Below are 26,050 nucleotides of genomic sequence, written 5' to 3'. Positions count from 1 at the left end.
AAAAAAAATAATTGTGCAGTGAATTTACCTCGAGAATATTGCACCAAAAAACATTTTAACAATCTAGTCTTCCCATAGCCATTAAATCATGTGACTCACGACCCATTTCCATCATACAGAATGTTATAAACATGTTATCGCACCATGCTTCATATGCTGCTGGGTAGAGTAGTATAAAATTGACTGCAACATGAATACCCCCCCCCCCCCCAAAAAAAAACAACAAGTTTCAGGAAACATCTGTGAGAGGCAACTTTAAATAATACACACTGTTTGCATCAATGATCCAAGTGCTGCTACATAACAAATGTTGCATTTGTGGTGATGTTTTGAACATGAACAACAGAAAGTTCCACAAACGGTTAACAGAAGCTCAAAGTTATGTTCTTTGTCTCTTTTATTTATCAGGTTTCGTCGTTATAATTCCGATGAAAGGGGCAGCAGCAGCAGTTTGTGTTTGGGGTTATTTTCCAATAGAAAAATGCTAATTTTGTGTCAGCAGGCCAAAGTGTTGAATCTTTTCAGAGATCTTTTGAGCTCTGAGAACTGAATGTACAGTAAGAAGTTATAACAACACAGAAACAAGACTTTTGGAATAGTACCTGACAAATTTGTCAGTATGCAGTGTTCGAGGACTTACTGTGTACCATTGATACAAAGTGTTAGAAAACATCATTGGTATTGCAATCCTCACCAACAGCATTACGTTTGAGCACCACAGAAATCTTTCTCATTCTTTTTCACACATGTAAATGACATGTTATTGCTGCCTACTTAATACAGCCAACTGCTATTAAAAACATGACAAAAGATGAAAAGTTTAAAATCAGTGACCCACGTAACTTTTACTCTTCGAGAGAAAGAAGGTCACCAGTGTGTAGGGCTGGTATGAAGAACAACAACATGAAAGCATTTTTCAATTTCTGGACTAAAGAACAACTAACAAGATCAGAAGAACATTAAATCTCATAAAGTGCAAGCCTACAATATTTTAAATGTCATAACTGTCAATACAGGAAACACATTACGGTAAAAAGAAAAGAAAATGTAGAAACAGCTGACTTCCATAGACAAATGTAACACTGAGAAAACACTCGTCCTCTGCCTCTCTTCACATCCTCGGAAAGCTGGAATGTAACTAGAGAAAAATGGTCAAAGAACAAACTGGCCTCTTTACCATGTTGCTCCTCCTCGCTTTAACTTCATATTTCATTATGGATTACATACATAGTCTTGCAAAATACTGAACAAACACATCTCTGCGCAACACTATTATACATCATGTGTGCACACTCCAATGGTGGCAATAACAAAAAAATCAACACTAAAAAGTCAAAAGTCATTTCAACCAGCTGCTTCTTGCAATGCTGTATCATTCCAACATTTCAACAAGTGCAGTTAAATTTCAGCAGCCATGTGCAGTCACTTTCCCCTGCTGCTGCCAGGAATAAATCGACAGCAGTTCCCGATAAACCTTTAGACCTTTTACATCTGCCCCGCTACATTAAAGATTTGAGGCATGCATATTAGCCAATGTAATACTGAAAGTTTGAATATAAAGACAATTTTACTTTTTAGCTAATACCTCTTAGATGTTAGAGGTTTCAATGGAACTGGTTGGTGATGTTATATACTATATATATATACACACTTCTATTCACAAATAATCACATAAAAAGACCAAATCAACAATGAATGCATTTCAGTTTGTGAATCCTTCAGGATTTTCAAAATCGACTGAAATGTGACCAAAAACATCAAATGTTTTCTCTAAAAGACAATTAAATAATCAAACAAAGAAAGCTACCAATAAGTTGGAGGTAAAATTGAGCTAAAATTCCTCCAAGCCTCTGTGAGAGACAGATTGTGAATTGAGAATTAAACATTTAATGGCAAACGGGAGGCGGTTTTCCACTGCAGGAACTCGCAGGCTGGTCTAGTGCAGCCTTCTCTTTAGTATTCATTCTGAACTGCTACAGTTTTCAGGATCGCTAACAAACCTATTGCATTAGCAGCCCTTACAACCTACTGGGGACTCACTCACTGGTTAAACTCTAAGATTTCAACAACAAAAGCCAAAGTCTATATGCTTTTAAAGCACGAACAAATGTGCAAAATTTGCAACAGACACTAATATAACTGATCGCAGATATGTCAAATTGCTCTTTTTATACATTTATGTATGCTTTTATGAAGTTTTAGTACTGTGCTATGCAAGTTCTCATATGGATTTGATATTAATGTAGGTTTGGACCCCACTAAGATTAGCTTTCCTTTAAGACACAGCTAATAGGGATTCTAATATCCATCTATGGGTCTAGGATTTGAAGGCCGTAGTTTTGGCAGAGATTGCAGGGAAGCTCGACCCTCCGGCGGGCCCTGGGACTGTCATGGTTTTTTCTCCCAGTAGGACGTGCACCTCACCTAGCAGGCATCTAGTCAAATGCTGGAACAACTTCACGTGTTTCCTTTCGATGTGGAGGAGCAGAAGCCGTACTCTGAGGCTCTTCTGAATGACTCATTCGTTGCACATTGCATTGAAGCTGATGCCCGATCACTTAGGTGAGCCTCTAATGTATTTAACTGACAGTATTAATACCTTTAATACTGTCAATCAACAGTATTCTTCATTCTCATTGGTGGTCACTTAAGTCGCTCACCTGGAAGTTGCGTCGCCAGCATGTTTTTCGCCCATAGTCACTAAATACTGTTCACTTTCTATGGTTTCTCATCGATATGAGAGAGTGAATGCGAGTTATCGCCACGAGACACCAGAGTTGGTTCAAAGGAAGCTCTGGGCTATAATCTCTAAAGTCACTCCCTGCAGCTTGGGGCCACAGGCAACGGTAGAAACAAAGCTCATCCAGAAATTAAGTTTTGCTTTTAGGATCCTGATAAATAGGATCCTTATAAATAAACAAACAGTGACTATTTTGGTTTCCTTTATTGGCATTCATAGTAAACTTTTGGGGCAGCCCTGAATTCCTGCGGTGCAAAGTTGCCTGGAACCATCTTTGAGCTTAAAGGAGTAAAAGCCACCAGCCAGTATGGTGACAACAATGACTTAAGGACATAGCGAGAGGACGACTGGTATTTCTTGTGCTTTATAAGAAAGCAGCTAAGGATGTTCTGATTAGGTGGCAGGCCACACGTTAATGCTGTCATCATGAAGATAACAGGTGCCTAGCCATTTCAGTAATAAAAGTAACTGTGTTATCAGAAAGCACAACAATTTGAACCTCTGACAGGTCACCACCTCTCCCACCTCTCACTAGATTGTCTTCACCGATTGACTAACTAAACTGTACAGGCCCATGCAACACATGCACTACTTCCCTTTACTTTCTCATTCCAAGTCATCTGAACATCTACAATTTCTTTTGTGGAAATTGGTGGTGGAGCATCCTCTTTGGAGCACACAACTAACTGACACGCGTCTTTGCCTTTTTTAGCATGCAAGTACAGCACAGTGAAATGGGAAATGAAGCACTATCACAACACACAAGGCTGAAAAAAAAAGTCTCTGAATTAGTTTGTTAATGATATGAAAGCGAATAACTAACTCACAACGTGTGGCGAAACAAAACCTCATGCACCTTTAGTGTGCTGCAAGTTGATACACCAAGCGCTGTTTGGCAAACACAAAACTCCAGCACTAATAATATTTTTGGTGAATAATGTGCTCATATAATAACTGTTACATTTCCTGATGCATTTTTAGCTCTACCATGCTTGTCTTTTTACAGGTGGATCAAAAACCACACGAAAGCTGCCAAGAATGTTTCCTTTCTTTGTTCCTTTACGTTAATAAATGATGAAAAATCTTTTTACAACAAACTACCAAGGCTGTTATCATCTTGATGATAGTCTGCTGTGATGACAAAAGTTAGAAGCTGATAAACAAGAACTAGTAAGCTGAACGGTAACGTGGAGCGTCTCATTTGTTTTACTCTTATGTTGCTCATATTTACCAGGCAAGCCCATGAGAGTCAAAATGGGGCATTTATGAGAAGAAACTATGTGAACATCTTTCTGTTGCATGACATTAACACTTACATTGAGGACATGAACTTGCATGTTGGATTTTTTTTTTTTCATTAACTGTTAAAAAAAACAAAATGACTATGAGGGCTTTGGCAGTGGAGTCTGTATTTACATATACGCCATACTGCCCTGTGTGAAGATGTTAGTAGGCTTCCAGTGAATCATCCCAAAATAAGCTCTGCACGTCCAGCATGGTCGCCAGCTCCAAAATATGCTTCTGTAGAAGGCTGCTCTCCACTGTGTCCTGTTTGGGGAGCTCTGGATAGGATTCCGGGAAACTCTGAGATTCCTGCAAGCACACAAACATCGAAATTGTGTTTTAGCTACCTGACAAAAATACTTTGGTGGTCACTGAAGGGTTCTCACTCTAAAGTGAGAATTAAAGGTTTAAGTGTTAAGAAGAGCTTCCTTCATTTACGAGAAATTTAAAAAATACATGATTTAAATAGCATTTAAATACAATAAGAAGGTTAAAAAATTATTGTATGCAGGTAAACTCTTATAAATTTAAAAAAAAAAAAATAGCAGTTTATTTTGAAAGTCATCTGTTATTCTCATTTATTAATATTATTTATTATTGCCCCCATAATAACATAAAAGTGTTTTTTATTGAGTTACTCGATGGAATAATCAATATTAAAATATTGATTATTAAAATAATCAATAACTGTAAACCTGTAATAATCTGGGGACTTTAGCGGGTTCATTTACTGAGTATTTGCTGACATGACATGACTTCCTGATGATGCATAAATACGACTTACTGCAAGTGCTTAAGAAACACTGGTTTGTGGAAATGCATGGTGCATTTTTGGCATATAAACTTAAACAATGTGGCTCTTTAAGGAAAGCAGACTTACCCGAAAGAGTTTATGCAGTCTCAGTGCGGCGGAGCAGAACACAAAGCGGATCAACAGCAGCCGCAGGAACTCGTCACCAAAGAACTGCAAAAAGGCTTGATCTGCATTAAACAATGTGTAAATAAGTCGATCAACAGAAGATGAATGTATCCCAATTTATTTCAGTGCAGCCTTAAATCCACCATAGATTTAAACTTCTCAAGAAAGAGAGAAGTTTATTTTCATGGAGGGACCTACAAAGCTCACCTGATGGTCACAAATACAGTACACATGGGTCGTCACAGTAACCCTTTCATAGTCCATGCTAATCTCGATAACATACCTATGGTCCGCGATCGTGTGAGCATCTGCCCAATGTCACGGTACACTTTGCGAAGGAATTCTTGAGCTCTTTCCCAAAGACCTCGTTGCACACTGTTTAAGCCACACACGGAGGAGAAAGCCAAGAGCGGACTGTAGAGGAACAGAGTGAAGAGACTCCCACGCTGAGACTGATCTAAACAGGTGAAGCAGAGACATTGTAAACTGAAAGGAAATTCGATGCCTGAAAAGCTTCCACTGAAAGCAGCATCTTTACCAAACATAAAAATACTGGTAGATACCAATGACACCCATGTTAAATGTGGATTAATCAGCTGCTACAAATAGTCAAGAATTTACTTTTGTCTAACTAACATTAGACTAAAAGCCTCTTTCTCTTTCAACCAAAACACTCAGACAGCGGAGCCACAGAGAGGAAGTTAGGCAAACAGACGAAGATGGAGTTCGTTTAGGTCTCCTGGTTAAAGGAGTGTAGTTCTGCAGTGACACCCACCTTGTACACTCTTGGGATATACCGTAGGTGATAGTAGGCACACCAGGGGCTGGCCAAATAGATTTGTAAAATTCTAATAAAACAAAGACAGAAACAAGCATTTTAATTATGGAAATATACTTACAAACAACAGTGGCATGTTTGATATATCTGCTGTGGACACGAGTGACATTTTTATCTTGAAGACAGATTGAGGGACATTCACACAAAAGCTGAACTTTTGTATGGATGAAGCTGACACAAACTTGTGCTGTGTGATGTGAACAAAGGTGAGCATCTGCTCAATTTATAAATATTTCGACTTTGGCAAAAAATTAGCTTCACATTTGGTGAAGAAAACCCATGAGCAGATTCTCTCATACACCTTCATTCTCAGCATCACTCTCTCCCCTTTAGCAGTAACATCCCCTACATTTTAATTCCCTACTCTTACCTCAACCCCCCTCGTCTAAAACTAAGAAACACTGAAATATTAATTTAAATTTATGTATGTAAATCTACGTAAGATGAGACAAGATGTTCATTACTAAAATGTAACAAATGAATAACTAAAAAACTATTCAAATGTGATTAAAGTGTGGCACATTGAGCCATGCTTTATGAATGATGCACACACCATGACAACCAATTCAATAAAAGTTCAAATCTAAAATAACAAAACAACAAGTTATGCAGCCATTTTTCTTCCGCTTATCTGAAGTCGGATCGTGGAGGGAGGAGCAGAGAAGTCCTGCCTCCACGATCTGCCACCTCCTCCAACTTATCCTGGGAAACATTGAGCCATCTCTCCAAGTGTGTCCCAGGTACACACTGGGGCCTCCTCCTAGTAGGACGTGCCCGTCTGAACACCTTGTCAAGGAGGCGACAGCATTAGCCGTCACCCTATCGCTAAGAGAGAGGCCATCGACCTTTTGGAGCACCAATTAAAATGTAACAATTAGATTAAACCACTAGTAACTCTGGTACTGACTAGTGACAACAGTGTTGATTAGTCTGCTAGGACACAATATGTGCACATCCCTGGAAACTCATGAATATTCGCCCCTAACATTCTACAGGGCTATCCTGGCTCAAGAGTTGGGAGTTCGCCTTGTAATCGGAAGGTTGCCGGTTCGAGCCCCGGCTTGGACAGTCTCACAATGGTGTGCTTGGTTTCAACGTAACTTTATTCTTTCATGAGTTATTTACAAGTTTCTGACCACTTATAAAATGTGTTCAGTGTGCTGCCCATTGTGTCGGATTTTTAATGCAACCCTCTTCTCCCACTCTTCACACTGATAGCAACACCGCAGGAGAAATGCCAGCACAGGCATCCAGTATCCGTAGTTTCAGGTGCTGCACATCCCTCTTCAGAGGGCCCGGTGGCGCCAGTGTCCGGCAGCCTCACCTCCGTCAGTGCGCCCCAGGGTGGCTGTGGCTACAATGTAGCTTGCCATCACCAGTGTGTGAATGTGTGTGTGAATGGGTGGATGACTGGATATGTAAAGCGCTTTGGGGTCCTTAGGGACTAGTAAAGCGTTATATAAATACAGGCCATTTACCATTTACAAAAGGAATACAATTTATAAAGATTGAAAATTACCATAAATTATTTTCTCTTGCCGTCTTGGTCCAACTGCTCTCACTTTTCCCCCCCATCTCTACATAAAAGTCACGTTTAATCCTACAGCTACATATGGCCTCAACCTGCATCAATAAGGTTGCCCTACATTGTAGATTCTTGCATTAGGAGAATACACAGTCTATGAGAAAATTCCAGCTGAGGCGTCTTTATATTGCACCACAAAGCAAATTTTTCTTGCCAAAGAACTGGAGAATTACTGATCTTTTCATATTGGACAACACAAGCTTTTGTCAGTTCACCTCTTTCCAAAAGACTGTGGATGTAAACTTCACGTTGCATTTTGTTTGAACACAGTGATGCAATGTGGCGGTATCCACACAGATAAAACTATTCTCAACTTTGAGGCAAGTACTTGTTACTAATGGAGTGAAGAAAACTATTAATTGACATAAGATAGGGTGTTTGTTCATGCAATTTATAAAGGAGGCATGAGAAAGACCTAACAAACATTTTCAGTTACAGGTTTCAAGTTGGCCCTGTCATCATAACTTGCACATCCCCTGAGTATCTCCCATGCAACCATATGTCCACTAGTGTTCAGCTGCCAACTACAAGGTGATGCGTAGTGAGCAAATTTCTTTTTATGCTGACTGGGCTTAAGTTGTGTTCTGTTCTCACCTCACCCTGTGAGGTGAGAACAGATTCCCTCATCACATTTCCCCCTCCATTTGCCCATCAACAATTCCTCACCATTTAAATGTGTCTGAAATAAAAGGTCTTAACCTACATACCTTGTAGGCCGTGCTGTTTGAAGAATCCACAATGACAAAAAGAGGCTTCCGGGTGAAAGGGAATAAGTCTCCGGGATGAAGGCTGCAATATGCCAAGCAAATGTAACTCAGCAAACCCTCAGTGAGATTCTGCACTTTTCAAGTAACATAGATAGATTCTTAGTAAGCTCTGTCACACATTATGACTTATGTAAACATATTTAGAGTCAGAAAGCCTGAAAGTCATTTACTTATTAGTAAAAGTAATAGGTAAAATCACTTCCTCTGATTTTGGTTTAGATGCTGTCGACTGAATAAACAAAGCAAAATTAGAAGTATTGCTAGGAAATTCTCACCAATGCATTTCCTTCTGGGCCTGATTCCTCTTCTGCACCGTCTCTCCATTCACCACATCTCGATTTGTATTCGTGAGAACTCCTCCAAAATCATATGGTCCTGTGGGAAAGGGTTAGACGCTTCTTTGGTGTAACTCGAAAAGACTGTATCGGTCATAAATATGCATTGGTAATGCTTGGTAGAAGCCACTGTCCACAACATCTTCAACTTCCACCTGAGGTACAAATTGAACAGCATTCCAAGAATACTGAGTCTGAACAGACCTTGTTCTGCATTAGGGATGAGACTTGAGAACCGGTTCACAGTAGTTCAATTTTTTTAAAATTGTTAGTGTGTTTGCCTATCGATCCTGCTTAACGTTTTCATTTGCACTTGCTGTAAACAGCTTGTATATTGTTAAATAGTAATTATAAGACAATGCATTTCAGGTCATTTTAAAGTGAAATGCAAAAGTAATGTAACGAGTAGTGTAACAAATTACTTTCTCCTGGGAGTAATTAAGTAATGCACTATATTACTTTTAATTGTAATAAAATTTAAATAATGACCCCCAACCCCGATCATAACATAGAGGGGAAATACCTATATGTCTTTGATATACTGCTTAGCAATGGAAGTGACTCTCAAAACTGAGCCAATGGGGACTCAATGAGAATTGATAATAGTTAAACCAAATAGTTAAATGAAGTTGAAAACGGAATCAGAATTGCTAAATTCTTATCAATTCCCATCCATATTCTAGATCTCCTTTGTTGCGGCTGCCGCATGAGGATGTGGCGGCAAAGTGATTGGTGCCTGGTGTGGTGGTAATCCATGAAGGGAGCCATCAAGCTGAAAAAGGAGTCCTGTTGGGCTTGATTAGCCTGTAACACATTGGAGGCAGTTGATGTCAGCAGGCCGAGCAGAACAAACTGTGGTGTGGGAGCGGTGAAGACGTGAGGCGACTCAGGAGGGAACTATAGGGGCATCGTACTCCTCAGCCTTCCTTGGAAGGTGTACGCCAAAGGAAAGGAGAGTTTGTCCGTTAATTGAACCCAAGATTCAGGAGGAACAATGCGAGTTTTGTTCTGTGTCTGGGAACACTGAACCAGCATGTTATCCTCTCGAGGATATTCGAGTGTCTGTGGGAGTTTGCACAGCCAGTCTCCATGTGTTTTTTGGACTTGGAGAAGGCATTTGACTATAACCCTATGGTACCCTATAGGGGGTGCTGTGTGAGTCAGGGTGTTCAGCCCATTGTTATGAGGAATCCAGTCCCTTGGTCTGTATTGCCGGCAATAAGTTTGACTTGTTTCTATTGGGTGCTGGACTCTCTCAGGGCTGCCCTTTGTCACGATTCTGTTCAGACTTTTTATGGGCAGAATATTGAGGTGTAGCCAAGTGGTGAAAGGCTTCCAGCTTGGTGACCTCAGAATTTCAGCTATGCTTTTTGTGCACAATGTGTTCACAATTGAGGAAAGAGGGGAGCAGGAGATCGACAGACAGATTGGAGCCGCAGCTGCAGTGATGCAGACATTATACCGGTACATGATGAAGAGAGAGGTGAAAATGAAAGAGAAGCTGCAGATTTACCAGTTAATGAAGCCAAAGCTGACCCATGGACACAAGCAAAAGAACGAGATTGGTAATAGAATCTGGGAAAATTAGCTTTCTCCAAAAGGTGGCTGGAGTCTCCATAGGTGAGGAGTTCAGCCATCTGAGAGAGACTCAGATTAGAGCTGCTACTCCCCCCACATCGAAAAGAGCCAGTTGAAGTGGCTCGGGTATCTGACAAGGATGCCTCCTGGATGCCTTATGGTTAAAGTGTTCTGCGTATGTCCTACTCGGAGAATGCCCTGGGGTAGAACCAGTAGGACACACTGGAGAGATTATACATCTCGGCAGGTCTAGGAAACCCCGAATAAATTGCAGGTGGTGGCTGGGGAGAAAAGAATCTGGGCTTCTCTGCTCACACTACTGCCCCTGCAACCCAGCCCCCGATAAGCAGAAGAAAATGGAAGGCAGGACACGAGTGTTGCAAACATGTCTACTATAACAAAAAACTCTTGAAATGGCAGTGTTGCATTTGCTGTAGTCTCTAATTTATTGTTATTAGTTACATCCATGACTTTGCTTGAATGGTTTTTAAAAACTTTACATCAGATAAAACCTGGAAGCCTGTCTCATGAACCAGACATTTGACTTTTCCAAGACATTTCATCAGATTTCTTTCACGTATTTTCACTTTTACTTCCTACCACAAACATGTGCCAACAGCTGTAATGACATTACTGATCTCCACTCCAAATCGGTCTATTATCGTATTCAGAAATTCCATGAAACTACAGACAAAAAAACAAAACAAAACAAAACAAAACAAAACAAAACAAAACAACAACAACAACAAAAGAAAAACAAAAACATACCCTCATAATCTGAATGCCCAGTAGGGAAGACTCCAGTAGCTGACAGGTAGATGAGCAGAACACTGTTAGCAGGTAGCTCCTGGAAATAAAAGTGGTAAGATAAAAATTAAGTCACAAATTCAAGTATTTCATTTTACTATAACTACTAATCTTGAATAATTTACAGCGCATGATAACCGAAAAACTCTGAATCCATTCAATTCAGTTGAAATTATATAGTGCCAATTCACAACCACGTCTTTCTGAGTACAATAATACAAGCTTGGCACACCCATCTTTTAGACAGTTTCTCCCATTCTTCTTTGTAGAACCTTTCGAGCTCAGGTTGGACAGGAAGGGTTGGGGCAAAGCCATTTTCAGATCTTTTCAGAGACGTTCAATGGGGTTCAGGTCTAGGCTCTGGCTGGGCCGTGACTCCTTTGTTATCGTGACTGTGTGCGTAGGGTCGCTGTCCTGTTGGAAGATGAGCCTTCACCCCAGACCAAGGTCCAGAGTGCTCTAGAGCACATTACCATCCAAGATATCTATGTACATTGCTACAATCATCTTGCCTTCAAGTCTGACTAGTCTCCCAGTTGCTGGTGCCAAAAACATCCCCATACCATGATGCTGCCACAACCATGATTCTCTATAGGTATGGTAATGACCAAGTGCTCAACAGTACCTGGTTTCCTCCAGACATGATACTCAGGCCAAAGAGTTCAATCTTTGCTTCATCAGAACAGAAAATATTGTATCTCATGGTCTAAAAGGCACCTGAAGGACTCCAGGTGGGTTGTCATGTGCCTTTTCTGAGGAAAGGCTTCCATCTAGCCACGTTACCACACAGGCCTTAATAGTTGAGTGCTGCAGAAATGATTGTGCTTCTGCAAAGTTATTCTCTCTCCACAGAGCAATGTTGGAGCTCTGTCAGAGTGAGCATAGGGTTCTTGGTCACCTCCTCAACTAAGGTTCTTCTACCCCGAATGCCAGGAAGCCACAATTAGGAAGAGTTCAGGTGGTTCCAAACGTTTTCTATTTGTGAGTGATAGAGGCCACTTTGCTCATTGGGACGTTCAATGCTGCAGATATTTTTCTGCACACTTTCTCAGATCTGTACCTCGATACCATCCTAACTCTGAGGTCTACAGATGATTCCTCAAACTCCATGGATTTGTTTGGGCTCTGACATCAATCATGCCCAATCCAATCCCACCAATTTACCTGATTTACTGACTTGAGTAGATATATATATGTTCCCTTTATGAGCTTAACTTGAAAACAATGCCCAGATAGCAGTGGAAAGAAGTGAGAATATAAATATTAACAATGGAAATAATGTAAATATATAATCTTGGAGATACAAATCTCAACTTATTGAATATTTATTGAGGAAACCTGCGATTAAAGTTCATACTGACCTTAAAAGAGGCAGACAAGAAAGTAAAAAGCTGGCTGAAGGTTGGCTTGTACAGCAAATACTTGTGAGGGTTTTCTCTCTTCGCTGGCTTTTCGTTGGGTTCCTGTGGAGAAACATCACACAAAACATTGCATGTGTAAACAAAAGACTGTAAAACCTTATGTAAATGCAAGTGAAATCAAAAGGCTTCTAGGCCAGGGGCTGAGGCACACTGCTGTGTGTACAGGTGTATTATGTGGTTTTATCATCCCTATACATTATAAATGTATAAGCCATTTGTGCATTTATACATGTGGTACAGTAATAGTATCTTCATTAACAGACAAGCAGATTGGGATTGGACAGTAAATGTGTTCTTGTGCAAATCTATACAGTTTATACAGAGGAACAGTTTGTGCTGTGGATAAATCCTATGCTCCAGCTCAGTCTCAGAGACCCACACGATGGACATGCGTCAACCAGCATGCAGCCTGTTTCAATTGCTCCTGTTTTTTTTAATCCATACTTTAAACTTTTTCCTTACTTTCTTCGTCTTTTACGTATTATTGTAGCATGTTAGTTTGTTTTCAATAGTTTTCTCTCAAACATGTGGGTGGAGAAAGTTTTTCTTCTCCTTGTTGCTGCAGAACTATTACTTTCATTGAGGAATGGGATTGCGGCATGGCAGTTACACACCACACGCTCTGTGGCTGAAATGGATGCAGAGGTGGGGGACAGAAGAGCACGAGGGAGACGGTAATACAGTGGAGGCTTCAATCAATGAAGAGCTTTAAGCCGAGTCTCCCATGTAGTATAATGGGGAATGTTAGGTCGCTAGCAAACAAGCTGCATGAGCCAACAGCACTCGCCTGGAGTCAGAGAAGCCTGATGTTCTTCACTGAGTCATGGATTAACCAGGATATTCCAGATGACAATGCATCTGTGGAAGGCTTCCATACTGTTCGGGCCAACATGGACAAGTGGTAAGCAGGAAGGAGGGGGGCTTGCCCATTATTACCACTACACGATGTGCCTGACACTCACCATCGTTCCTTGCTTGGAGGTCTGTGTGGCCAGGTTTACTGGTTCCCTCTCCAAAGCTTGAAGCATGCGGAACATATCTATGGTTAACTCACTGAACTTCACCTAAAATAAATGACAAAACAATATTAATATATCAAGTTACTGTTTCAGCCTTCATTGTGGTTTGAAAAATGATTCAAAGTCACACACAAACATAATTGTTTGCAATACACAGAAAAATGAGAGCCCTCAAAGATAAATCAGTGCTGCAGTTATAATGAAAATGAAACAAAAACAACTACTGGTTATATTGTAATCTTCTCCTACAAAGTTTGACAAATATTTTAGTTTTTTGGGTCATAACAGCCAGGAGTGAGTAGTGCAAATACTATCAGCACTTTAGAAACTGAATGTTAGTGTAAACTGCACAGAAAGCAGAAAAAGATCAGATCAGAGGCCCGGAGAGAGGACGTATATGAAATAATAAAATAATCCATCCATCCGTATTACTTGACAATCAGTGTCTCAAGTTTTCTCTGAAAAGAGTTGCAGCAATTGTGGAAATAGAAATATATTGCTTTTCTAGTCTTAGTACACAGTTAAGGCACTTTACAAATAACATTTAACTAGAACATGCATGCAGTATCCAAAGGAAACCCACAAAGGTACATTGAGGAACATGCAACTTCTACATCGAAAGACCCCAGCCAGGGTTCAAGCCTTCTTGCTGTGAGGCAACAGTGCCGATCATTGCACCACCATGCTGCTCATGCTGATGTGTGTTAAGTTTGAGAAACCATGAATCAGATTTAGTGGGTTAGAACCTGGTTGTTACTGTTGCCGATGATTAGTGCGTCAGCAAGGATGAGCTGCCCAACCACCATGCCTTGTTCCAGTGGAGGCACACTTCCCTCCTGCAGCCGATTGCTGATGGTGACGACAGAATTGTTGTCGTTCAGAACTACCACAGGATCTGCCTGTTACAGACAAACAATTGAAGAAGAGCAGTTGAAGAAATAGTGCGGATCCAGTATATCACCCAGCAGACAAGAGGAAGAACAGAAACTTCTCTGTTTACCTCACTGTATGTGAACAAACATGACAATTATACCATAATAAATAAAATACTAACATAATGAAATAACATCAAACAGTATTACGCTTGGAGGGTTATTTACCTCTATAAAAGCTGCCACTTCCTGCAGAACCAGGTTCCACTCCAACTGGTCCTCTGTGTTGAAACGCTGTGTGTAGTCTTCAATTTCCTCAGATAACTCCTGCAGATGGCAGATAGGTAGGAAGAGCAATAAGAGGTGTCATGAAAAAAAACGAACAGTTTTGAATTTTTACACAATCATAAAAGGAAATCGTGAACAAAATTCATGAAGTAGACTACCTCATTCACATTTACAGGGAGAAAAAACCCAAAATATTAGCACAATTCAATACAATATCTGCAGCTCCTTAGATCTAGAAAATATTCTAACGTTAAAAAAAAAGAGAGAACCTAAAAAAGAGATTTGCAAAACCTGTTAATGGTACCTCAACATGTACAAAGTGTTGATCTTTGACAACATGAGCAACATACCCAATAATGATAAGATACTTTCTATTACAAATTAAGAAAATACACTTCTCAGCAAAAACAATAAAACCACTGACAGGTGAATGGATTTACATTGATTGTTGTGTTTTGACTTGTTTAATTGAGAAAGATAAGGCTTAACATAAGAAAACTTGGCTTATGGTATTTATGTAGATACTACTCCGACTTGCACAACCTATCTAAACATTTTGAAGACCATGCACAACCCTCTTGATGCGAGTGGCCTCATTACTAACTACTAAACTATTAGCCCAAAACCAAGACACTTACCTTTTCCTCCTCACCCAATTCAGCTTAATATTTGTTCATTACTTTGAAATGAAAAGACTAATTAAAATATAAGGGGGGATTTTTTTAAGCATTATAATACAGCATCTTCAACTTTGAAGGTATCGAGTGGACTGTAGACAGGTACTACACTTGGCAAATTATAGTTTCGACTATTACAAAATGGTTTTCCCTTATGACTATAATTACAAAGTAATAACTTTGTATTAATGAGTATATCGACTACTAATATTAGAATGAAAAGCATGTTACAGAGTAAAAAAAGTGTATAGGTACACTTTGACTGTTTCTTCCTTTATTTAGCTGTTTTTGGCCCTTTTTTTTACTCTGTAACATGCCTTTCATTCTAGTATTAGTAGTCAATATACTCATTAATACAGCGTTATTACTTTGTAATTATAGTCACGTGAATGTACCTCATTATTAAAACTGTTACCTAATGACTGAAACCCTGCATACCAAGCTGTAATATAAAGTACTAACAATATGGCTTCCATACCTTCACCAAAACTTTGACAAGGTCCATCTTGTTTAAAAGTAAACAGACGACTATGTAGCGAGCATAATAACGAAGCTTCTTCACTACTAATTCAGGCCTGATGAAAGACAAGAAAAGACAATATGAGCGTGCAAACACAAACAAATCAACATAAAGCACTATCACAGTTGAAGCCGTGTTTATTAAATTGACTGGAGGCACCAAATGGTTCACCCTGTGTTTCTTAAGACTCCAATAAACATTTTTGTCTTTTCAACAAATATTTGATGTAAATATCTACACTCTGGGGAGCGTGAAAAGAGAAATTTTGTTCATTTTTAGAAAAAAAGGACATCAGATCGTGCACACTCACATAAAAAGGCGAGTTTCACACATAATATGACTCTTACACACTTAAATGATCCCCAAGAGTGCAGTCCAGTCCGCTCAGACACAATATCAAATAATGATTAAATGGAGATAAAAATCTATAAAGAATGTTATACACTTAAAAATGTAGCAGTACAAGAGCAAATAGCACAAGAGTTTAATGCTGCAGAAATTCATTAATCTTGGGATTTAGCATAACGAGCAAAAAATTTGACATTTTAATTCCAGTTAATTATTTCAACGCTGAGGGAAATCTTGGTGCTGCTGTTTATATCAAATGTGATAGCTGCACGTCAGAGTTCTGAAGCTTAAACTGGATCATTTTTAACATTCTAGGTTACTAGTAGCTGCAGTTCCAACTGTGTAAAAGAGACTTGGCAGCAGATTATAATAAATTATAACATTTATATATTTACAGCTGGGCAGCAACTTGCACATTTGAGACATGTTTGCCCAGCAGGGAACCTAAATTGCACTTAAAACATGGTGCAAATTAAAAAAATTAGTGAAATGTGGAGGTTCCAGACAACTAAACTGAAACATAACCTACTCCTAGCAGGTTATGCCTGGAGTATAAGTCACCATGGTGACCCAGCCAGGTAATAAGAAAGCCACTTTCACACATAGTTGACAAAGTAGCACACCCCTCTGAATCAGCAATCATACTAACTTCATTGGGAGTTAATAAGGTAAATTTAAACAGGCTTGTTATACATAACATTTAAAGACATCTTACAAAAACTGCAACTTACACTACTTTAACAAAAAATATCTGGAGCTTACCTGTCCTCTTTGTTGACCTGAAAGTAGTAGGAGCGCTGACGAATGGCTGAGTAGAATGAAAAGGCCTCATTCAGGTAACTTGTTTCTGAGGTACGAAGGCTGTCAACAAAGAGGAATACATATTTCAAATTTGCATCCTATTAAACAAATCTGCAAGTGGTAATTGATAAATTGAATGAATGCAGCAGCATTCATTTGCTTTTCTGTGTTTAGTTTAGACACCAGGGACAATGAGCTGAGCTGTTTGAGGCTACCTGAGAGCTCTGAAAGTTTCATAACATACCAGATCTAACATGTATTCACTGTTTTACTTCAATGATAAAACAAACAAACAAACAAAAAAAACATAAAGATGTGAAAACTGGACTAATGTGATCTCTTTTCTATCTTCTTACAGTAGAGCTGTAGAGATTCTTTGCTCTAAACCTTTTCTAGTTGGAATTTCCACAAAGCACTGATTTCTGTTTTTCCCCTAATTTTTAATTTGGATTACATTCTCTAAAGCACTTTCTGAGTTCTGTGTTTGAACAGCTCTACATAAATAAACATTGCTTGCTTGCAGTTAAGTAATGCAATACTTAAAGTTATAATGACTAGAATACTCAAAGTAGTAACAAGAAGTGGATAAATATGGGCACTTCCATTGTGGTGACAGACTAGCTTTTTCAGATGTAGTTGCCACTGATTTAAATTATCATTATTATTTTTTTAAGGAGTCCATTTAAGGAGTTTTGTGGGCTGTAAATACAATGTTTGGACGTTTCCTGCTTATGCAGAAGTGGCTAATTTCATCATGCCCAACACTTTGCCAGTTCTTTTTTTTTCCCTTAACGGTTGCTGGAAAAAACCTTCCAGGTGCAATAGGGATGGGAATGATTTCAGTTTGTGTGCAGGAGGAGTAAAATAGTAGTGCAGGCTGTGGCGTGTATAAGGACATCATTTTTTGTTTTTACTGCACAAAAAGAAAATTGCGCGATGGTAAAGTGGAGACTGCATCCAATACAGTAACAGCTGCATTGTGCTGCTAACACAACTTCAGCTCTTTGCAAGCACCTGCACAGACAGCATGCTATCGCTAAGCCAGCCAAGAACAATAATTTTATGTTAGTGTTTGATATTTTAGTGTACTGTCATTTTCTTAAAGAATGTACGTGATGCTGAAATAAAATCAGTGGCAAGTCTTCATGAAAACGGTCAAATATACTGTCGTCTTCCACCATCTGAGTTAGGGAAGGTATGCTGATACTAAACAGACATGGAATTTTTGGGACCCTATGTTGGGACCCAATAAGCAGTCCACTTCATTCAAAAGGCAACAACACATGTATCCTACCTGATGACTATCCTATCCTTAGTCATATTAATAATGCTGCAAAACATTGATACATGACTCAGGAGGCCCTGTCACTTACTAGTAGTGGTAATAAAGCTGTCCAATTTTGGATGCAACTTCACCAATCTGCCATCTCTTCAGTCCATACCGACTGTCCAGAACCTGCCTGTCAGTAAGTATACAAAGATGTCAAACTTAACATTGAGACAATGATAAACCCAACCCTTAGAAAGAAAAAATAACATTCTTCATTCAAGTATTTAAATGGTACAAGAAAAAAATAACCTGTGTTGTTGCTGGAATTTCCATAGCTTAGTGTAGACGTCAAAGGTTCGTCCAAAGTAGGACTGCCACTGCTTGTGTCCATATTGAGGAAGGTCTCTGCAGCAAAAGACGGCATAGAAGAGGATAGAGAAGGCAAGAAAAGCACACATAGAATTCAACTGATTGCGCTCAGCCTTTCAAACAAACTCCAATAAAAAGAACAGTGAAAACATTCATGAAACAGAGTTGTTAGCACTCTTGGTGCTTTTTGTGACCCCAGTTACTTTTTTTGTTCAAGGAAAAGCGATGAACTTTTTGTTCCATTACACATTATACAAATTTGTACAGAAATGGGGCATCTTTTTACCCAGAGCTCAGTAATTATTTGAAAACTATTTTTTCAATTGCAACGATGCCTTCCAGTGACTGGTTTTTGAGAAAAGTGATTATTAAGCCACATTTAGTTTTGCAAAGATGCTCTCTGTTTGTCTTGAGTTTTACATCCAGCATATCCCTTCCTGAGAGCTCAATGATATCTCACATGTTCAGCTTACAATTATCCTTGTCTTATCACTCGAAGGGCACACACACCGGGCAGCTTTAAGCCTTACCTTAAAATGTTAATGAATGCTATTAATTAGATTTTCCTTTCTCCATGCTCCAATATTCAACCAGTAAAAACAGCTTTTTAAAGCAGGTTAACACTTACAGTAAAGAAAATGACACCATGCTGCACATTGTTATTAGCTATAGTTCATTTTTACACCTTTTCAAGCTTTTAAATTTTCAAGGTAAACTTAAAATACACTTTTTATTCTCATAAAACCACCATGCACTAAAGACAGAAACCTACAATAAATGCACATTAACTGAGAAAAAAACCCTACATGGATAGCATACATAATTAGTGTATTCTGATACACACATATGAGAATATATTGATGGTATTAAATTTGACCCTGGCTGATCTCTTCTTACAATGCTCACACGCCAACATTACTACAGTGAATGGTGAACAACCGAAATTAAACTGGATGTGTAATAACGGTGCTTCATATTTCAACAATACTCTGAATTTGTGCGCCCTCTAAATCCTAACTTTGACCTGATGCTCCCTCTGTCAATGATTCAAATGTGACCAAAAGGCAGCGTCAGCCCTGACTAATGCATCACAAACCCAGTGCGTCACTCATCTCAGAACAAAACAAGCAGAAGGCACCAGGGTACAAAAGGATGGCTGGCTGATTATCTAGCTCATAAGATACTTTCACAATACTTCACTCATAATTTCTAAACATACAATATGATTATTGTATGAGTATTGCAATAACATATACTGAGATTTATCACCTTTTCTAAAAAAAAATAATAATAAAATGAATTATGTCCTAAAAGTTAATCTGTTTTATCCAGTAAGATGAAGTTATGATGGGCATTATTGTAAGAGCTAGAAAGCAGGCACTTTCAGTCCTGCCTGTCTGTGAAATTAACAGAAAGTATTAATTGACCAGGATAACACAATAACTTGTGTCTGAAAAGTATTATGTTTCTCTTTTCATCTTAAAGTCCCAGATTTAAGCTGAAATAAAAACATTCTATTAGCAACTAGACATAAACAGTGGCAGCCTACCTTACCAACATTGATCAATAACAAAAATATAGTGCCAAGCCACCAGAAACACAGAAAAACAAACAGTAGGGCTAGAATGTTTTAGAGATTTCCCAACTTCCAGCCATTAAGCACAATCGCTTGATCCCTGGCTGTACGAGACTGCATGCCAAAGATCCTAGAGCAAGATACAAAACCCAAGTTACTCTCCGGTGCAACGACTGGAGTGAGCATGTCTCTTTTCACACCTTTCAGTCTTTAACTTATTAATGGGATGCTTTTGCAGACTGTTAGTACATTTGAAAATAGCAAAATGAAGCACCAACATCAGTCATGGCTTTGGTTTATATCTGTGTCAGTTTTTCATTCAGCAGAACAGAGTCACTAAGAGCTAGGCTTCAAAAGGCAATATGAGCTAAAATTTTACTATTGGAAAAGTAAATGCAAGTTAACTTTGATACTTTTCATAAAAACTGGGAGTACCCTACATATCCATGTCAGTCGGGGGCCTGGCCCCATTTTGTACTCAATTTCTTAGTGTCAGTTCTGGCCAGCTTGGCTTATATCAAATGGCAGGTTTACCAACTCAGCAGGAAAACTCCTGCTACTCCAGATGGCCAGTCTCTGTTTATTCAACAGTTTTTCTGAAGCTTTCTGAAGCTGTGATAGCCACTCTAACAATATCACAAGAAACAAATCCAAAAGAAATGTGACTAGGAATGCATCTGAGGACTAGATGAAGTGTAAACTACAATATCTTGCTTCGTGTATGACAAAAAGAAAACAAGCAACCTAAACAAGCCAAGTAAGGCCAAGGCTTCAGTCAGGGTGATTTGTGTAGTTGCCATTTTTTGAATTGTTGTGAGCAGCATGACCCTTGTCAGTTTCTTCTTGTTGTTTTTTTTACAACTCCAACAGCAAACTCTAATCTTAGAATCTTTTCTAGATGTAAGGAATTGTGTACAAAAGAAAAAAGTGTGAACAAACCAAAGAGCTTCTACGCTTAAGCGCTTTAAAGCTTTGCTGTATTGATGACAGCTTTGTACATGCTTGCCAACATCTTAACATTCAGGTTCTCACCCAGAATGGGTAGTGTTATTGATAAAATTTCTTCCTTTCTTATTGTGTGTTCAGACCCAACACAAAAGGCACTTTTAGATTCAATAAAGGACTAGATGTCTTCTGTTGTTACATTGTATTTATATTAAGTCACATCGAAACAAACAAACAAACAAACCACAGTAACAATTTTGCAAATAAAAAGCGTGAGTAGTTACTTTGTGTGCTGTGATTTTATGCACGGGACAAAGTAACAGTAACTTTATCAAGATGTGGATTGCCGTCTAATTGGGTCTGCCTGTTTTTGACATATTAATTTGTCCTCCTTTTAGTAGATTGCCTAACTCATGCCTGAAATGAACAGGCTACTTCAGTGCTTATAAATAAATTACTTAGTGAAAAATCTAGGACCAGTACTGCTTCTTGATCTCAGGAGTTCTGCTCAGAGTGTGAGGGACACTTCTTTTTCCTTCTGTAACATTCAGTAAGCTGCAGCAAGTAGAAACATCATAGAGACATCATGTTGCTTCTAGCTTTCTCTCTAAGTGATCATCTCACTTGTAAAATGTAAATAAAAGCGCAGTTGGTATCTTTGATTTATGTCCGTGATCGTTCTGTCAGCTGACGTTGCGGGCGAGAAGCAGCAGCATAACAAGAAGGTGGAACATAAGTGGGACAAACTCCAATAACGGGTGGAAATGAATCCACTAAAATGGCTCGCACTCTATAGCAATCACAATTAGTTTCTAAAGAGTGTAAATAGGTCAGCAATGCTCAGCTGATAATTGCCTCAGTTATAAAATGTTTCAAACTCCAAATCAGGAAAGTACGACAAATAGCCATAAGTGGCGTGAGTTAGTTAATTGTGTTGATGCATAAATGTTGTCCATCCCGTTTCCAAGCTATAAGTTTATTAGAAAAATATTAAAGATTGGAGATCGCTAGTGATGTTGTCAACATTAGCCATGGCTCTCACTCTAGATGAATCACAGAGATTATATCTCTTAAAACGGGAACCTTTTCATCTTTTCAGCAGAAGACTAATAGCAAAGACATACAGGAAAGCGCCTAAAGCACATCCCTGTTTCACCCCACTGGAAACATTAAAAGGTTCACTCAAAAAGCCATTTACTTTTACTTGCACAATGGACTTTTAAGATTCACATATGTCTTTATCACTGTCTACAAGTAGGAATGTGAAACATAAACGCTTTCTTTTGACGCAAACCTATATAAAGAAGCCTGTGTCATTGCCAGTATATACAATTTCTCTTAAAGTTATCTCACATCTGAAGACTACAAGTCTATTTTTTATCAATAATGATACACACATCATTAACTCCATTCATTATAATTTTAGCTAATATTTTATAATCCACAGTCCTTATAGATTGCTGCCTGTAATTATTTAAATCACAATCATCGCCATTTTTATGAAATAAACACACGACTATCTTACTCGTGTGTAACACAGGTCTATCCATTCCTGCCATTGCTCAATCTGAATGAAGCCATGAAAAACATTACCAAAAAGGCGACATTCACAGATTACTGAAGCCACCAATGTGGCACATTCCAGGTCGTGCCACAATCCTACTGTCCAAGATAATACTGGTATACATTTTTATGTGATTAAAAAAAGAAAGAAAGTCATATTTTGATATGAATGAAATAGCAATGCAATAGGTGGAAACAGGTCTTAGCATTTGAACCAAAATGCATCATTTAGTACAACCAGGGTTTAAAGCATGTGACCGCCAGGAAGGTTTCTTCTTCAGCTGCTGTATGTTTGATTAAACACAGTGTTTTGGGTTTCGTGGGTACCAAAAATGTGTCTGTGAAGGAAAATCCTGAGCGTTCTAAATTGAAATTTATGAAAAGTATTGCTCAGAGTAAAAAGAAAGAAGTTTAACTTCCCAGAGAAAGAGCTTTTTCAAACTTTTAAGAAAAGCAGAAAAACTTGGAGAATGCCAACAAAATGTTTCATATGCATGCATTTTATTCATTTTATCTGCCTGCAGAAATTTCAGGATATCAGATTTTATGTTTAAAACACATTTGTTTTGACTAACATGATATTCTGCTCATTTCATTCTTAGTTATAATTTAATAAATGAATGCAAACACCCCAAAATATTTATGGTTTACATTGTATTCATTTTTTAAGCCATCAAATAACAAATTTCCAAATTTACATGAGCTACACATCAATCCACCCCTCTAACAGACAGGGCACACCACTTCCTACACTGGTACCGAATGCTGCAGAATAATGCAGTAAAAACACACTCTTGAGGGGTATCGGTTCAATGCACCCATTCACCAGAGTAATGCACTGTAAACCAATGTTAGAGTAGAAAACACAGTCCAGCAGACAGAAGAAAACAAAGTAAATTCCAACCAACCGTAGCCCATTGAAGAGTTGCTTGGACTTGTCCAGGAGATAGCAGAAGTCTGTGACAGTCTTCCTTTCACCTAATGGAATATCATCCTCAGTCTCAGCTCCAGTCATGACACTGACTTTTCACACCTGAATTTAAAGAGAAATACAGACCGTATACGGTCGATACTCTATAGACTGATGGTGATGGATTAAAGAAAAACATTTCAGTTACAAAGAAATATTAGTACTCATTGAAACTGATGGAAACTACATGAAAGTCAGCCAATCAGAACTTGTGACTGACTAAAGAGGAACAATTTAGACTGTTAAAATGAAGCAAAATATTGTTGTTGGGTTTTTTTTGTCTTGATTTCCGGAGCAAATTCCTGATACTGTCTATCCTGTAACACTTACATCACGATTTAGTAAACTCCAGTTGTTTTTAAACATCTATAAATAAATTTGATTTGACTTGAAAATAATCTAGTCATATGTAACATGTTGATATTCATGGTTGTACTACTGAACAAACACTGCTGATTGGAGTTATCCAAGCGTCTTACTGGTGCCCTACTTACTTATGAATAGAAATAAGAAACTATGGAGGAGGAAATGCATCACATGGTCACCCTTTTTTTAGGTTGACCTGGGATGTCCCATATTTCATTCTCACAGTGGCGGCAGTCTCCAGTTTGCTAAGGATGTACAATCAGGTCAAGGCAGCAGACAGCTAGGGCACAATGTTCAGCTAATGCTCTGCATGTTAAAATCATTTGCAGCTAATGACAATTTTACCGTGCTATAAACATGTCTGGCTATAGCCTCTAAGTTACTGTGCATGTGTGTGGATCTACATCTGTTTGGCTTTTAGGTAATGTAAATCCATAATTTCAAACTGAAGAGTTAAAAAAGGAATTTTTTTTATACATTGAAATTCAATATAAACCTCACCTTAACAGATTTTTCAGATTAATTAAGCACTGCCTAAAAGTATAATTTTAGTGTACTTGTGTGGGCATTTGATGCCATGACGGTGTATGTGGTGGGAAACGGCAATAGCAACAAACAAAGCCCTGTCACATTGAGTAGTTATGTATGTAGCTGCATGTCGTGAAATACAGTTAACAGTACATTAATCCTTTTCTGAGTGGGCGTGCCTGTGGGCGTGTCAGTGTTTGCAGTAGCAGAGTCTGGATGTTAACTGAACTGTTATGTATGATGGATTATACCAAGTTATTCCAGAATAGATACAATGACAGTAAAGAGCTATTCTAAGTGTTTCTACATTTCTAATATTATGATTACAGTTTAGTCCAATGCTAGATTAGCAACGTCTAGAGTTAAGTGAGTTAGTGGGATGGTGACTATCACTGTGCGCAGGAAAACTTGTGAACGGAACTCAAGCTATCTTTACTTAACTTATGTAATGAAGTAAATGAGTGTAATGACATGGAATGGCACGTCATTACACTCATTTACTTTGGGATACTGCTTATATTTTTATTTAAATAAACACATTTAGGTTATGGTAAAAGTTATGCGAGATAGGTGATTGAAAAATAAGGTTTTTAATGTAAAGATTTTTCAGAATATGCTGCGAACACTTCTGTCTTGTAAGTTAGAGTGTCCTAGCTGCTTCTTAAAAAAGACATGCGAAGACGGCACCTTGGACATTTTTGTATTGTCTAATTATTTTCCTCATGAAACAACTGATGTTCTTTGTATGAAGTGTGTGAAGCCTTATTTTACTTGTAGTACCTAAAACTTCTGCTCAGTTTTAAATGAAGGCGAGAAGCTGTGAGAGAAGGTCTGCATGACAATCTCATGCTATACATCATGTGTACCATTGTTTTCTCCCGCTTTCCCTTGTGGCTTACTTATCATGTTAACAGCAGCAGAGTTGGTGAAAACCTGTCTCACCTGTGAACATCTCTTTGTTCTAAACCAACACAACATGCAGCACAAGTAGTATTTGTCACTATGTTTGGAAGAAAGATCTCCAAAAATAACAATCAAGTTTGGAGAATTTTTTTTTAAATTAGGTAAACTGAATACCAATATTATTATCACTGGTAGATGGGTGGCATTCATTTAAATGCAATTGCAATTTCTGTCTTTGCCGGTAAAAATCTGTATCAAAGAGCGTGATTGTGCTGTAAGCTCTAATAACATAGCTAATTCCTGATATCTACCATCAGCATCATGAATAAAATCTCAACATAATAAGCATCTGGATATTAATAATGTGAAGCACAAAGATAACAGAGAATACCTCATATATGCAGGTGACACTGAGTGCTGGCGGTTGCAGGGCTTTAACCGCCTCTGCTTGTGTAATTGCCATTTGTTCTTACCTGTGCAGCCGGCTAACGGTGACAAACTGTACTATCTTTCACAGAGATGCTTCTCAAAAATCACAGCGAAAGCCTCGACGAGCTCTACTGCTGAAGCGCGACTTTCCTGGCATCTCAGTGCGTGGAAGTGCCACCAGACCGGCTAACGAGTTCCCCCGCAGCGTTGATTGGACTGCTGTCTGTCCGAGCTTGAACGCTGCTCAAAGGCTGTGACAGGCGACGAGAAACAGAAGGCAGGGTGAGGACCGCCGCTGGCACTGCTCCACTCCAACTGGCTAGCTATTTCCG

General features: G+C 38.7%; 1 protein-coding gene across 2 annotated transcripts; it reads right to left on the bottom strand.

Annotated features, from left to right (window-relative positions):
- Positions 1–26,050, bottom strand: scai (suppressor of cancer cell invasion). Of its 2 annotated transcripts, XM_085165135.1 has the most exons (17): positions 25,763–26,050; positions 23,431–23,555; positions 18,379–18,474; positions 18,173–18,259; positions 16,761–16,859; positions 15,609–15,705; positions 14,394–14,492; positions 14,040–14,192; positions 13,237–13,338; positions 12,215–12,316; positions 10,815–10,893; positions 8,409–8,508; positions 8,074–8,155; positions 5,719–5,791; positions 5,227–5,400; positions 4,905–5,005; positions 1–4,333 (listed from the first exon to the last, which is right to left on the bottom strand). In XM_085165135.1, the coding sequence occupies exons 2-17, from the start codon at positions 23,535–23,537 to the stop codon at positions 4,187–4,189; spliced, it is 1,698 nt and encodes a 565-aa protein (XP_085021261.1). In that variant the 5' UTR covers positions 23,538–23,555; positions 25,763–26,050; the 3' UTR covers positions 1–4,186. The 2 variants fall into 2 exon arrangements, with proteins under 2 accessions (XP_085021261.1, XP_085021262.1); XM_085165136.1 differs by lacking the exon at positions 25,763–26,050 and having other exon boundaries at positions 18,173–18,255; positions 23,431–23,550.

Source organism: Neolamprologus multifasciatus, chromosome 7 (assembly GCF_963576455.1).
Source record: "Neolamprologus multifasciatus chromosome 7, fNeoMul1.2, whole genome shotgun sequence".
Classification (NCBI taxonomy): Eukaryota; Metazoa; Chordata; class Actinopteri; order Cichliformes; family Cichlidae; genus Neolamprologus; species Neolamprologus multifasciatus.
Note: the sequence above shows the minus strand (reverse complement) of the source record. Positions and strands in the feature narration are given on the sequence as shown.

What these genes read in the sequence shown, in the direction of transcription:
- scai (XM_085165135.1), bottom strand. Translation starts at nt 23,537, where the DNA reads ATGACTGGAGCTGAGACTGAGGATGATATTCCATTAGGTGAAAGGAAG. An exon ending in TTGTCAAAGTTTTGGTGAAG is followed by an intron (nt 14,493 to 15,608) that starts GTATGGAAGCCA and finishes TGCCATCTGCAG; the next exon opens with GAGTTATCTGAGGAAATTGA. An exon ending in ATATCCCAAGAGTGTACAAG is followed by an intron (nt 5,401 to 5,718) that starts GTGGGTGTCACT and finishes TCACCTGTTTAG; the next exon opens with ATCAGTCTCAGCGTGGGAGT.